This window comes from Notolepis coatsorum (assembly GCF_963971535.1).
Source record: "Notolepis coatsorum genome assembly, chromosome: 6".
In the NCBI taxonomy this organism is placed as follows: Eukaryota; Metazoa; Chordata; class Actinopteri; order Aulopiformes; family Paralepididae; genus Notolepis; species Notolepis coatsorum.
The window spans coordinates 64,913,690-64,929,558 of record NC_140170.1 but is presented as its reverse complement, the minus strand read 5'-3'; the positions used below and the strand labels follow the sequence as shown (position 1 = coordinate 64,929,558).

The 15,869-nt window shown below is 39.6% G+C and overlaps 1 protein-coding gene across 2 annotated transcripts in view; it reads right to left on the bottom strand.

Moving 5' to 3' along the window:
• Positions 1-933: 933 nt before the first annotated feature.
• mcrs1 (microspherule protein 1) overlaps positions 934-15,869 on the bottom strand; it is a 31,478-nt gene continuing 16,542 nt past the window's right edge. For both annotated transcript variants that reach the window (XM_084316883.1, XM_084316884.1), the window contains exons 11-14: positions 5,897-5,979; positions 4,012-4,099; positions 2,686-2,813; positions 934-1,636 (exon numbers count right to left, since the gene is read on the bottom strand). In XM_084316883.1, coding sequence (XP_084173009.1) covers positions 1,550-1,636; positions 2,686-2,813; positions 4,012-4,099; positions 5,897-5,979 — 386 coding nt within the window. In that variant the 3' untranslated portion in view covers positions 934-1,549. The remainder of the gene's footprint in view (positions 1,637-2,685; positions 2,814-4,011; positions 4,100-5,896; positions 5,980-15,869) is intronic.

Sequence of the window (15,869 nt, the reverse complement as noted above, 5' to 3'; positions counted from 1 at the left end):
CATCTCCCCCAGATCCCCTCCCTGCTGAACAGGCGCATCGACCGACCAGTAGGAGTCGCAGTTTACAATGACCAGGACACACACCCCACCGGCTTCCCATCCGCTAACACTGCCAATTGTGTTAGTAGGGACGACTGACCGAGCCGGAGGTACCGCTGACAGCTGGATTTGAACCCAGTCTCTGCGGTGGTAGGCGAGTGCTCTTAGACCTCTATGCTAGCCAGCCGCCCGAGAAGCACATATTTAATATAAATGTAGAATCATTCCGAGGCACCACCTTTTTTGGAGCGTATTGGGCACACCACACAAACTCGCTCAAATGTTGACGAGACAAATGCCTTGCATGTCTCGTCCTTGGTCACGAATGAAATTGAAGCGAATGAAGATAATAGATATACATTTTATCCACAACCCATGCGTTTTCATTTAACCATCAGCAGGGAAAGGCCATCTATACACAACATCATTGTGTAAGGAATATAGTTAGTCTATGAATCAATACACTTACTCACTCGCTGTGTGAATACTGCGGACAATGATCTGCTTGCGTTCAGACATGGAGACAGGTTGTAATTACGTGGATTTAGGACTAGGGAGCTGGGAGGGTAAACGCTGGGTGGAATAATAAGCATGTCCGTGTTCGGATATAGAGCCCCTCCGATTAGCACAGTTAAGACCAGTGCATGTCCGAAAGCGGCTTTAGTGTCCTCAAGATGGCCACTCTGATAACATGGGCATTATCAGTTTATCAGAGGAATATGTAAAATAAATATATAATAATATGGCAATAGGAGTAGGAGTGATTTACAAAATGTAATTTTGTATATATATCTTTTTTTAATAAAATTATAAAAAATAATTTAATAAACAGAAAAATTATAATGTACAAATCCCAAAATGTAAACATGGAGTCAAATTCCTTGTTGGCTACGTGTGATATTGGTGGATAATGTGATCCTGATTAATTCATGAAAAACCTGTGACAAGTCAGTACCGTCTGCTGTGCTCTTGTTTCAACCAAACGAGTACGATGAGCTAAGAAACGTGGCAATGTCAAAATAATGCTTTCAACTGTGCCGTAATTGTTGGGAGTTTTCTTTTTAATACACAAGTCTAAAAGAATTTCACCTACAAATGAGGCTGTCTGGAGCATGTGTATATACACTTCATTCACAAAAACAAAAACAACAAAGAAAAGAAAACGTTGGTCCGGAATTCGGATAGATTTCAGTGTTCTGATAATCTCCTCCTCCAAAATGGCTGCTGTTCTCGAGAGATCTGTATAAGCGAGGTTCCAGATATGAGAGAGTGCCTTCAACATGGAATAAGACAAACAAACATCCAGCATAACATGCCCATTTTCTTGCTCCAGGATGTCATTTCAGCAAAAAAGGGGTCCTTTAAAAATTGTGTAGCCAAGTTCCTTCACGCGGCTACAAAAGTGCCTCGTCCGCTGTGAGCGCTGCTGGCGAGTACTGGCCGGATCCAGACGTCTGCCTCAGCGTAGCCTATTTGCTCCTTCTTCTCCCTCCTGCCGGATGCCCGCTCCTCACTGCTGGTTCATCTTGGCTGCTTCTGCTTTGATGAGGGAGATCAGCTCCAGGTTGATGAGGAACACAAAGCGAAGACCTGCAATCTGAGGAGACATGCGTTAATGCTTTGTCTCTTAACCTGTTGAGCGTAAAAGTACATACCAAAGTAAATGGAAGATTGCTCAACTTCTACAAGGTCCAAAAATAGAGAGCTGGGTAGTGTAGTATTATGAAATTAGAAAGCCCATTGAAAGCCATGGGTCTCTTCTTTCATAGGACTACAAACATGTCTGACGGTGTCATTTCCTCTATAAACTCATATTTCGCTAATAACACTTAAAATCATTGGTAAACAAACGTAGTGCTGAAAATATACATTTTGACTGCTGTTTTGATGGGGTTAGGGTCTTTACTATTATAAAAAAAACAGACTGTATTAATCTATTTATGATGTGAAATAATTCTCGGGCCGGTACTGGGCCCGTCGGGCTTAAGGGGTTAAGAGCCACTAAGAGTAGTTAAGGAACACGGCAACATTATAGGGAAATGCGCTCTCCGGAGTCGGACAAGAAGATAGATACCAATTTCCTCTGTTCAGTATTACGCTATCTGGCCGCAAGCTAGCCTAGCTTAGCACAACTTAATGGAAGCGGATATGGACCACTAGCCTAGCTTAAAACTCCGGGAGAAGTGTTTTGGGCAACAGCTAGGCTAGTGGTCCATATCCACTTCGATGCATTTGTGCTAAACTAAGCTAGCTTATTTTGTAGCCAAGTTCCTTCACACTGTGACTTTGTGAGTAAAAATTCAAAGCGCTTTACAATATAGAGCGGAAATTGCCTCGTCCGCCATAAACGCTGTTGGCGAGTACTGGCCGGATCCAGACCTTTTCCGGGAGAGGTGTTTTTGGGACAACAGCTAGGCTTGTGGTCCGTATCCGCTTCCATTAATTTGTGCTGTGCTAGGCTAGCTTGCAGCCGGATAACCTTCTACTGAACGCACAGAGAGGAAATCAGTATCTATCCTCTTTTTCTGACTCAGGAGAAGGCGGTAAGCACGTTTCCCATAATGTTGCTGTGTTCCTTTAAGAGTAATTGGAGTCCTATCTCTTTGTTATTTGTCAAATCCCACTGATCAGGCAGCTTCCACACACCTCCACTACAGAGTTGTTGTTGAGTTTCCACTTGTTGCCCGCGAGGACCGGCCTGCCGTCGATGTAGATCGGTCGTCTGCCCTCGTTGGCAATGAAGAAGTCCCCGTTGTTCTTCAGCTTGATGATCCCTGCAAATACATGGACAGAAACATTACAACGAAGATGTGGTGCCGACGAACGTTCAGAACCGTCAGCCTCCACAACCGTGGGCATGGATCGCTGCCAGCAGCTGGAGAACTAACGGCTGCAGAACTCCAGAACTATTAGGAATGTCTGATCACTAAGTGTGTCTCGACTCTTATCCACCAAAACCTGGACTACAACATATGACGTATACCATGCCAGTACGTCGTGTATATCGTTTACTTTTATGGTTTTCTTTATTGCCTATATTTATTGTAATGTATAATATAACCGATAGGGCATACAGACCCTCATCTGCACCTTTGCTTACACCATTTATTTTCTCATATTTTTATATTCAGAGTTAATTATATTGTTTATATTTATGTCTTTTTACTATGACCCTGCCCATACCTGTACCTCCCCTCCCCCATGCTGCTATGACCCCCAAATTTCCCCACGGGGCTCAATAAAGGAAAATCTTATCTTAACAGCAATAAATGCCAGGACTGTTCTGAATGCAATTATGTTTTACTTTTATATTTTCTGATATAAATATTAGAAATAGATATTCTCAAAAAAAAAAAGAAAAAAAAGAAAAAAATATATATATATATATATATAATAATAATAACCTGGTCATCAGGAACAGTTAGGGGTTAAGTGTCTTGCTCAAAGACACTTCCGACACGCTGCTGGGGGGGAGCCGGAATCTAACTGGGAGCCTTCCGATTACCAGACGACCGCTCTACCTCTTGAGCCAGTCGCCCTACTTTAACATAAAACACCCCTGTCTGATGGCACACTGACAGCCCGTTGCCTTGGTAACACACAGATACATTGAGAAATCCTCTTTTTCATGTAGGCTACTTTAATGTAATCGCAGCATGAGACAAGACATCACCACGGAGAGTCAAATTTACTTTATTGACGACCATTTGGCAGAAAGTTCTTTATTTATTCCTCAATGGGTTGCTTTCAGACCCAATAGCTTGCGTAACGCTACGATCCATGGGTCAGAGGTCAGGCTAGGCAAAACTGTGTGTTAAGACAGACAAGCAGCTATCTATATATAATTGGAGAGAATCCGTTGCTCAGGAAGCTGCACGGTAATGATCTACAGTGGTTTAGTAGCTCTCAAACAATTAGCTTTAATTAATCACATTATTGTCATAACGCAAGATAACGTAAGAGCTCAATCACCTTGCTTCCTGGATATCTTCCAAGCAGGCCCTTCTAGAGACAGATCTACGTCTATCTGTTTGTCCTTAGTTGCTCTGCCCAGGGTAATCTAAAGGGAAAGACGGGGAGACATTAGGTTCATGAAAATAATCTCTTTTCACAGTGAATTAAGTTGTCATTGATGGGTAAAAAACTAACATGGAGACCTCCACCAGTTTGGGTCCACTTAAAACATGCCTGGCATATGCAGAGTTTGACCTGGGTTGGGCTTGACTTCCACTCCATATCAATGTACCTCCCTTGACACACACTAAACTCCAATCAAGAGTGGAAATGTAACAGTAAAGTGCAATACCAAGTATGTAAGTATCTCATTATTGCTGCTGCAACCCTCTTTTAAAAAGGTGCTGAAGGGGTTAATCACGTCTTCCCAAGAGAGAAGTGAAACCTGGACGGAGAATGATCTTTCTTTGTACAGATAACTTTATTAACAGAAAGTTTCAATGAGACAGCTTCCATCTGCAGAGGGAACAACGTGGACATTCTTACTTACTTGTCATTTTTACTTTTATAGTTCAACCAAAGGAAACTCATACAATCAATCACAAAAGAGGATAGACAGACATCCAATAGACACATTTGCTCCCACCTTCCCAGTTTGTTCATCCGTTTCCTGTGAGACCTATCCAACTCCTCCCTCTAGGGATCTTGTTAGCTCATAATTATGGATTGAAGGAGGTTGGGACATTATGACTCAGTCCCAACCCGTCTTTCCCACCACAACCCGTGAACTCAGTTCATTTAAGGACACATTTCTGACGACCTCTCCTACTTACAACAACAACATGTTGTTCCAGATGTTACTCCAGAGAGAACCCTTCCCTCTGACACAGCATATCTAAAACAGTCATTAATGAATATGAAACATGATAGTCAGACTTCAAACTAATTTATACAACAGTTAGTTACGACCATGATTGGTCGAGAGCGTTCTAAACAGAGAGTATATTCACGATACAGATACACTCTATATCACCATGAATATACCACTGCGCTGGCTTTAGAATGTTGTAGAAAGTTTCAACTGCCATTCATCAAACGGAAACTGTCAACATGACCTACTCCGCGGACAACATTATGTTTGATTTAACGTACCCGGATAGATATAGAGGACGGGCCTACATCTAACGGTATTGACGTGCTTAAAAATAAAAACGCGGGCGCCCTCGTGGCGCATACCATAGTGCCTCGCGCACCTACGCGGCCGACCCGGGTTCGATCCCAGCTCCTATTTGTCGCATGTCTCCCCCACCTCTCCTCCCGTTCGCCCTCTCCTCTGTCGGTCCTGCGTGACCAATAAAGCTGTAAAAATGCTAAAAAATAAAAAATTAAACGCAATGAAATCAACACCACCAATTCGACGGCCTGTCGTCCAACTCCCGGAACTGTCCAAGGTGCTGATTCCCCAAGGCACTGATGACTTTCTCCGACTTTCGCTTGCATTAGCCTAATACGTCATTAGTTTGTGTTGCCAAGCTTGTTGATGGCCTACTCCATTTGAAATTCCATAGCAAGGAGACATCTTTAGGAAAAAAAATTCTACGCCAAGTTCACTGAAATCGATATAAAAGACCCTATTGTCTGTATTCATCCTAAATTTTTTCCGACGGTGCAACCTGCTGTATAAAAGCAATAATACACTCGAACCTGTGGGATGTCATGAATATTGCCAGTTTTGCCATGGCTGTGATGCCTATGGTACTCAAGCTTCGCGGGCGCATCACAGCCAAAGTGAAGCTGAAGTGTATTGGCAGCAACGTATTCGACTGCGTTTCTATTTTGGGCAGGACCGCATTTGTTTTCAGTACGCCGACAGTCTACGGTCATATGGATTGTAATAACTTACCTCTCGTGATCTCATGAGGTAGCGCACCATCCTTCCCCTCAGTGCTGCGAGTGTCTGGTTGTCAAAGTCTGGTAGGTTCATCCCTGGCGGCGCATGCAAAGAAGACACAAGGTCTCACTAGACCGGCTTTCACAAAACATTTACAGTAGATACAGTAAGACGCAATAATAATAATAATAATAATAATAACTTTGTATAGCGCCTTTCATAAAACCCAAGATCACTCTACATAGGGCGAAAAACAACAATAACAAACATGGTAGACAGCCACACAACATTCAATGTAGGAAGTTAGGGGTCAAAGGCCATGTTGAAGAGGTGAGTTTTGAGGAGTTTTTTTTAACTCATTCAGTGCCAGCTATTAGTCTTGGCCTTGTAGCTAACATGCCAGGTTTCCATTACATATTTTCACTGTGCGTCACTATGTTTGGAGAGCTATATCTATATTCTATATTATAGCTATGGGGACAATACTATGGTCATTTGACAGTGACTTTCTTCCGTCCAAGATGCAAAAAAGAGATACTTTTTTCATGCATACGTTCTCGCGTTATCCCGTGGTGAATATAAGTATAATTTCAGAGTGATCCGGGATCATTCCCGAAAGGCTGAGTTATAGGGCGCTACGTGAATTCTACTATAAGTGTTGCCGTTTCTTGCCTGGACACGCTACTATTTCCAAATCAAATGTATATAATAGGTATTATGTTTCATCATGAATGCATGAAAGGGGGGGGGGGTAGTTTCTGATGCTTTATAGCCTACTCCATGCCAGTAACGGCATTCGTATTGAACACGAAAAACACTGGATCGGTATGAAAACATTGCACGATCAAGCTGGAATTGACGTCAGATAGTCCTTACCTCTGATCGGGGGCATTCCAAAAAGAATATTCCAATTGTTTGATCGCCATCTGGTCCATCTGATGTCCATCTGTTCCACGACATAATACGGCACAACACAAGCACCGAGTGTCCCGTAGACATTTCGTTTCGAAGCTTTGCTTCTTCCATCTCTGGCTGTTTTATTTTAAAATAATTTGGGGGGGGGGTTCCTCTTTTCCCATTTCATTTATTTTCAAATGTTGTTTTACCGGACAATGGTAAATGTAGCCAAACTAACACTTTGTTTTGAAATAAAACTAACTATTGAAATAAAACTAGGCTTCCCTGTACTAAAAAACTGCGCCTGGAGCGGTTTAAATGTAACACACGGTCTGGAACAGGGTTTACTGCACTCTCGATACTGCCACCTGGCAGGATCTGGCCGGTACTGCACCCTTGGGGTCCCAGTATGCCTTTTAGCGGCAACATACAGGTCCGTGACATTGAATAGGATATTAAAATCGAATAAAAGAAAAAACGACCGTTAACCCGAGATATCTCGGGTCTGGCAATTAAAGAGTTAAGGAGTCCAGAGTTGGGGTGTGCTGCTGGGAGGGAGTTCCAGAGGGTTGGAGCTGCCACGCTGAAAGCTCTGTCCCCAAAGGTCCGCAGTCTGGTTCGGGGAATGGAGAGCTGACCACTATCGGAGGATCGCAGGGACCGTGACTGAGTGTGGGGGTGGAGGAGGTCAGTGAGGTACTGAGATGCTAGAGCTTGGAGGGACTTGTATGTGATTAGGAGGGTTTTGTAGGTGATGCAGGATTTGATGGGGACCCAGTGAAGGTGGATGAGGGTGGGGGTGATGGGCACTGGCCTTCATTTATGAAACAATCATGGAAATCAATACAAATTAAATCATTGAGATGGTCATTAGAATAGGGATGGGCGATATGGCCAAAAATGTTATCACGATAACGATATGATAATGTTATCATATCATTTGATATATCGATAATTATCGATATTGTTATCAGTATTAAAAAATATATCTTATTTAACACTTTGGTTGCCTAAGGTTAAATTAATGATATACCATAGATTGCCAGCGCTATTTGTCTATGGAGAAAGTCCCCTTCTTTGCAGGGCTATAACTTTTTAAATTCTATTGCTACATTGCCATTATTAGGGCCCATTCAAAGTACTATATGTATTGTTCATTGTGTAGCAACGTTAAACTTTTTCATTCACATATTCATAGTAAAGTATGGTCTAATGTATAAGTATGTTTTCATCTCTTTCTGCAGCTTTCTCCAGAACGTGATATATAGCCCCAAATGCATTATATTGATGATGAAATACAGTTTGATGGCAATCAGCGCGATATAAAAAATTCCAACTAGACGTACTTCTAGAAGTTACTACACGTCATCTGATGTTGACCGGATGGGCGAGGGGGCGTTTATAATTCCGTGGGCAGCGTTATACCAATCATCTAATGTGGGTCAAATGTTGATAATATCAGTTATTATCGAAGACGGTAACGTTACACGCTGAAACTCACCCCAGTCTCCGCGCGCCGTTGGGCGATCATCGTCGAGTAGAAATTTTATCATTATGGGATATATTATTACCCGGTCCATCTCCAGCTTGTATAATGGTATATACGTCCAAATCATGTTGTTTATCGAGTTATTGGCAATCGATCGCTATGTAGTGTGACGAGCTAGAGTGCCGGAACCTATCCCGAGTGGCCGGAAGCAATACGGACATCTAGCACAACCTCTACTGCGCTTCCTGTTAAGCGGTTGCGCGATCGGCCACCAGATGGCGCTCCTGAACCGCCAGAGAGCTCAGTGGGTCCTGCTGGTGGATCTCAGGCCAGCGGAGGGACATTATGAATCCGATCGCAGATTTTTGAAATATTGATATAAAGACGACGTACAGCGTCCCCCGGCAACTTTAGCATGGCCAGCAAAGACGTCTAAAGACGGGTCCCGGCACCCAAAGTGTTAAAATAAAAAATTTAAACAACAAATGTATGTTTATTTTGCAGCAATTCTTTGTTGTTGCCGGCATCTTTAGTGTTACAACCCCTCACGCTAGTTTCTTTTCTATCTTTTGGTGCTTTTTTGGTGGACAAACCACAGCACATGTGCACCGTGACTCGTGACTGGAGACTAGCTCTGCTAGCACACATAGCTAGCAGATGGGTTTCAAAACTGTATTTTAAATTAGAAAGCAAACAAAATAAATGGACAAGAGAAAAATAAATCTCAATTTGGTCAGTATTGTCATTTGGACAAGCAAAGCCATTACTTTAAGTTGCAGGCAAGAAAGACAAGTCTGTCCGCTGTCTCTGGTTTTAAAGCTGCCCTGTTGCAGGTCAAAATAAATTAAAATAATTATTAATATTTCTTTTATTATCGATCGATATCGATTATTAAAATATATCGCGATAATTATCGTTATCGTTTTATCGCCCAGCCCTACATTAGAAACAAGTCATGTTAGATTTATGAAAGTGTTCTCAATAAGAGTACAGGATCCAACATGACATTTTCTTGAGTACTAAGGCACACCCACATCTGGCAGAGCCCTCCGATGAATACACATATTCTATGTGTTATTGGTAATGTTTAGTATCTCTGCAGGAATTCCCATTCTTCAAATACATCTCTATAGTCTATAATGTGACATATATTATGTCTCATTAATCTAGCAAATCAAGCCCCAACCATCACAGAAAACGGCAAATGACTTGGCATACATCTTGACCATACCTACCCCGACTCACATTCTCAAACTCAAAGAAGCTCAAACAGTAAAATGTTTACATAAGATTAGCCCTATCTCACCCTCACAGTTTGAGACCCATATCTGTGTGCAATCATACTCTCTACAATCTCCTACGTCTCCCAATCTGGCCACTTACTATCAAGAAGATCATTGAACTGATAGCGATGCTTTACAACAGAGCCTAAAGGGTCATTCCATGACATTTCAGACCAGCTATGTTACTGAATCAGGCCATTTTTCTTGTACACACTCCTTAACCCTCACTATGAATAAATATTACATTTGGGTCCGGAATTCCAAGTACTTTGTGAGAAAAGGTTCAATTAAAGTCCAGCATGATCAACTTTTATTAGGACAATATCTTCAAATAGCAATTTCTCTGGAAATAATCATAATTAAAAACCTGACATTCTGGTGGACTATTTTATTGTAATATAGCCACAGGCCATCAGGGGGTCACTGTTTTTAAATCAGTATTCAAATGGATATCAAACAATAATTATGGCAGCCAGACAACAAGAGGTAGGCCAATAATATATAAATACCCAAGTCTGACATGGACTTGCACAAAGATAATCTCTGGCTCTTTGTTTAACTTTCATCTTCTTTAGTTTCCTTTTGTGAATTGTGTAATCTAGTCATGTTCTTATGTGTCCAGATAATATTGTCTTCCATTACTGACGAATCAACGTAACTAATATCTCATTGTTTCAAACTGACCAATATCTCAGTTTCAAACTGACCAATATCACTCTTTCAAACTGACCAATATCACACTACTTCAAAATGACCAATATCACTGCTTCAAACTGACCAATATCACTGTTTTATAATGACCAATATCACTACTTCAAACTGACCAATATCACTGTTTTATAATGACCAATATCACAGTTTTAAAATGACCAATATCACTCTTTCAAACTGACCAATATCACTGTTTCAAACTGACCAATATCACAGTTTCAAACTGACCAATATCTCAGTTTCAAACTGACCAATATCTCAGTTTCAAACTGACCAATATCTCCGTTTCAAACTGACCAATATCACGCTCTTTCAAACTGACCAATATCACTGTTTCAAACCGACCAATATCACTCTCTTTCAAACTGACCAATATCACCGTTTCAAACTGACCAATATCACACTTTCAAACTGACCAATATCACTGTTTTAAAATGACCAATATCACTGTTTTAAAATGACCAATATCACTGCTTCAAACTGACCAATATCACTGTTAAAATGACCAATATCACTGTTTCAAAATGACCAATATCTCATTGTTTCAAACTGACCAATATCTCAGTTTCAAACTGACCAATATCACTCTTTCAAACTGACCAATATCACTCTTTCAAACTGACCAATATCACTCTTTCAAACTGACCAATATCACAGTTTCAAAATGACCAATATCACTGTTTCAAACCGACCAATATCACTCTCTTTCAAACTGACCAATATCACTGTTTCAAACTGACCTAGGGCTGCAACGATTAGTCGACATAATCGACGACGTCGATTATAAAAAAACGTCGACGAGGAATTGTTGCGTCGATTAGTTGTAAAAAAAAATATATATATATATATATATATTATTATTATTATTATTATTATATATTTTTTGCACTACCTATCTTTGTGAAAGTGGCTTCTCAGCTCTGGTCCAGCTGAAGACTTCTTAGCTTAACATAACAGACCGACAGTAAGTTTGGGGGAACTAATGGGATAACTGGGGATGTTGTTTGGTCCTGACAAGAGTCTCAAAGTCTGGGGTGATGGTAGACAAAGCAACTCTGAGGTCATGCTCAATGTCCAATCTGTTCCTCTGCTCTGTCTTCAGCTGGACCAGAGCTGAGAAGCCACTTTCACAAAGATAGGTAGTGCAAAAAAAATATTTAAATAAATTATAAAAAAAAGAATATATATATATATTATTTTTTAATATAATCTCTTTTCGATTAGTCGACTACCAAAATAGTCATTAGTTGCAGCCCTAAACTGACCAATATCACACTTTCAAACTGACCAATATCACTGTTTCAAACTGACCAATATCACTCTTTCAAACTGACCAATATCACTGTTTCAAAATGACCAATATCACGGTTTAAAACTGACCAATATCACAGTGTTTCAAACTGACTAATATCACTGTTTCAAACTGACTAATATCACTGTTTCAACTGACCAATATCACTGTTTCAACTTCAAACTGGCCAATATCTCAGTTTCAAACTGACCAATATCTTAGTTTCACACTGACCAATATCTTAGTTTCACACTGACCAATATCACTGTTTCACACTGACCAATATCACTGTTTCAAACTGACCAATATCACACTGCTTCAAAATGATCAATATCACTGTTTCAAACTAATACACTGTTTCAAACTGACCAATATCACACTGTTTCAAACTGACCAATATCACACTGTTTCAAACTGACTAATATCACTGTTTCAAACTGACCAATATCACACTGTTTCAAACTGACCAATATCTCAGTTTAAAACTGACCAATATCACTGTTTCAAACTGACCAATATCTCAGTTTCAAACTGACCAATATCTCAGTTTAAAACTGACCAATATCACACGGTTTCAAACTGGCCAATATCTCAGTTTCAAACTGACCAATATCTTAGTTTCAAACTGACCAATATCACACAGTTTCAAACTGACCAATATCAGTTTCAAACTGACCAATATCACACTGTTTCAAACTGACCAATATCAGTTTCAAACAGACCAATATCTCAGTTTCAAACTGACCAATATCACACTGTTTCAAACTGACCAATATCACGGTTTCAAACTGACCAATATCACTGTTTCAAACTGACCAATATCTTAGTTTCAACTTCAAACTGGCCAATATCTCAGTTTCAAACTGACCAATATCTCAGTTTCAAACTGACCAATATCACACTGTTTCAAAATGACGAATATCTCAGTTTCAAACTGACCAATATCACTGTTTCAAACGGACTAATATCACTGTTTCAAACTGACTAATATCACTGTTTCAAACTGACCAATATCACTGTTTCAAACATACCAATATTACATTGTTTCAAACTGACAAATATCACCGTTTCAAACGGACCAATATCACTATTTCCAACTGACCAATATCACTCTTTCAAACTGACCAATAACACACCGTTTCAAAATGACCAATATCTCAGTTTCAAACTGACCAATATCACACTGTTTCAAACTGACCAATATCACACTGTTTCAAACTGACCAATATCACACTTTCAAAATGACCAATATCACACTTTCAAAATGACCAATATCACACTTTCAAACTGACCAATATCACACTTTCAAAATGACCAATATCAGTATATCACACTTTCAAAATGACCAATATCACACTTTCAAACTGACCAATATCACACTTTCAAACTGACCAATATCACAGTTTCAAAATGACCAATATCACAGTTTCAAAATGACCAATATCACTGTTTCAAACTGACCAATATCACACAGTTTCAAACTGGCCAATATCTCAGTTTAAAACTGACCAATATCACACTTTCAAACTGACCAATATCACTGTTTCAAACTGACCAATACACTGTTTCAAACGGACTAATATCACTGTTTCAAACTGACCAATATCACAGTTTCAAAATGACCAATATCACCGTTTCAAAATGACCAATATCACTGTTTCAAACTGACCAATATCACACCGTTTCAAACTGACCAATATCTCAGTTTCAAACTGACCAATATCACTGTTTCAAACTGACCAATATCACTGTTTCAAACTGACCAATATCTCAGTTTAAAACTGACCAATATCTCAGTTTAAAACTGACCAATATCACACTTTCAAACTGACCAATATCACACTGTTTCAAAGTGACCAATATCACTGTTTCAAACTGACCAATATCACTGTTTCAAACTGACTGATAGACTGTTTCAAACTGACTAACATCACTGTTTCAAACTGACCAATGTCGTCTTGGATGAGAGTCTGCTCCTCTTCAGTTATGTATTTTCAGAATAGATAAAAGTCTAGATTTATCTCCTGATAATCTTCTCCATCTCAACAATATTTTGTCTTCTGCAGGTTTTGGGATGGTGGTAAAATTGAAGGTCTGGTACAGGTTTAGTTTATTAACCTTTCTGGACTAAGCAACACTTCATCACAGATGTGTAAACACCAATGACCTGCAACGCACCCTGGTGTCTGAAGTGCATCATTACATCAAAATATGCCTTCAAATTGGACTCATGTTTGAACACTTTAAAAGAGCATTTCATAAGGAAGATAAGCTTTTGTACACATCGACTATATACCTCCACACTTTAACTGTGAGAATTTCTATCGATATGCCCACACGTAATGTCTTATCCCTGAAGATATAAAGAAAAGGATTTTTAGTATGTGCTGTGTCCATAATTGCGTTGATTGGTGATTATCGGTTATATGGGTTCTGCGTAATTTGCACAAAACTAAATCAGATTTTTATTTTATTACCTGCTTGAAATGTTTATTTAAATATCCTATTGGACCATACACCCCTATCCCTTTGTAAATATGGGCCAATAACTGCCACCTGTCTATCATCAGTGTGTTAATAAGTAGGGGACAGAAATATTTTACTAAAATGTACATTCAGTGGTATGGTGTGAATACAGCTATTAACATAATGCCAGCAGCTGGAGAACTAAGGGCTGCAGAACTGGAGAACTATTAGGAATGTCTGAACACATGATGTACAGCAGTGGTTCTCAACTGGTCTAGCCTCGGGACCCAACATTTTCCATAGACATTTTTTAACCACTATGATTTATTTAAATTTTTCTTTTTTGCAGTAATACACAATCTTTCATGCACTGTTAAAAACATGAAATACCGTAATTCCTCTAATAGTAACCCCGGCTTGTATTTGTTTCAACTGTAGCGGGTACCAGGCTTGTATTAGGAGGAGGCCTGTATAAGAGGGAGGCCTATATTTCAAATTTTCAAACGGATCATAATGAATAAATCAACATTTTGTGTCAGTTTGAATCCAGTAAAATGTACTGGGTTCATTTATTGAAACCAAGTACTGTATGAAATAGTAAACAGTGCAATTACAGGTGGTCACTGGTCATTTCAACGTTTTCAAAGTGAAATCAAGTAACTAGCTCAGTATGCAGCTCAGTATATTAGTAACCCGGCTTGTATTAGGAGGCCGGCTTATAATTGCTTAGCTCAAGAGCGCACCCGGCCATTAATAGAGACCCGGCTTGTATTTGAGACCCGGTTACTATTAGAGGAATTACGGTAAACACAAAAAAGTGCAACTAGGGCTAAAAACCCAATGAAATAAAATAAATAATAATAATAATAAATAATATATGCTTCTTAGCAGACTTCTTAGCTTAACATAACAGACCTACAGTAAGTTTGGGGGAGCTAATTGGATAACTGGGGTTGCAACAAAAGTGCAACTAGGGATAAAAACACAATGAAATAAAATAATAATAATAATAAATAATATATGCTTCTTAGCAGACTTCTTAGCTTAACATCACAGGGAACTAATGGGATAACTGGGGATGTTGTTTGCTCCTGACAAGAGTCTCAAAGTCTGGGGTGATGGTAGACAAAGCAACTCTGAGGTTATGCTCAATGTCCAACCTCTGCTTTGTCTTCAGCTGGACCAGAGCTGAGAAGCCACTTTCACAAAGATAGGTAGTGCAAAAAAAAATTACAAAAATAAATAAATAAATAAAATAATTTACTTTTATTTTTTTTACACACAGATCCGCGACCCACTCAAAATGGCCCCGCGACCCACTTTTGGGTCGCGACCCACCAGGTGAGAAACACTGATGTACAGTATGTCATGCAAGTTAGGGTACAGACCCTCACCTGCACCTTGTGTATTACTGTTTATTTTTCTCATATTTTCTATATTCAGAGTTCATTTTATTGTTTACACTGTTTATTTTTTATATTCAGATTTTATTTGATTGCCTATATTTACGTCTTTCATCTATTACCCTGCCCATACCTGTACCTCCCCTCCCCCATGCTGCTATGACGCCCAGATTTCCCCAAATGGATAAAAAAAGGAATATCTTATCTTACCTTTTAAAGGGAAACTATTTTACTATTTCTTTCACTATTTGGGCACTTGTACACAATTCCTGTGAGTCTATGGAACACCTCTGTCATTTTTTTTTTCCATTGTTTTGTATTTCTAATCAAGTCCTCAAAAACAGCATTTTTCTACCTCAAGATCTCGAGACGTTTTGAGCCTGGGCTCCAACCACTGTGTGCAGCTCATCATGAGCCTGATGCCACACAGCCACATTATCATGCA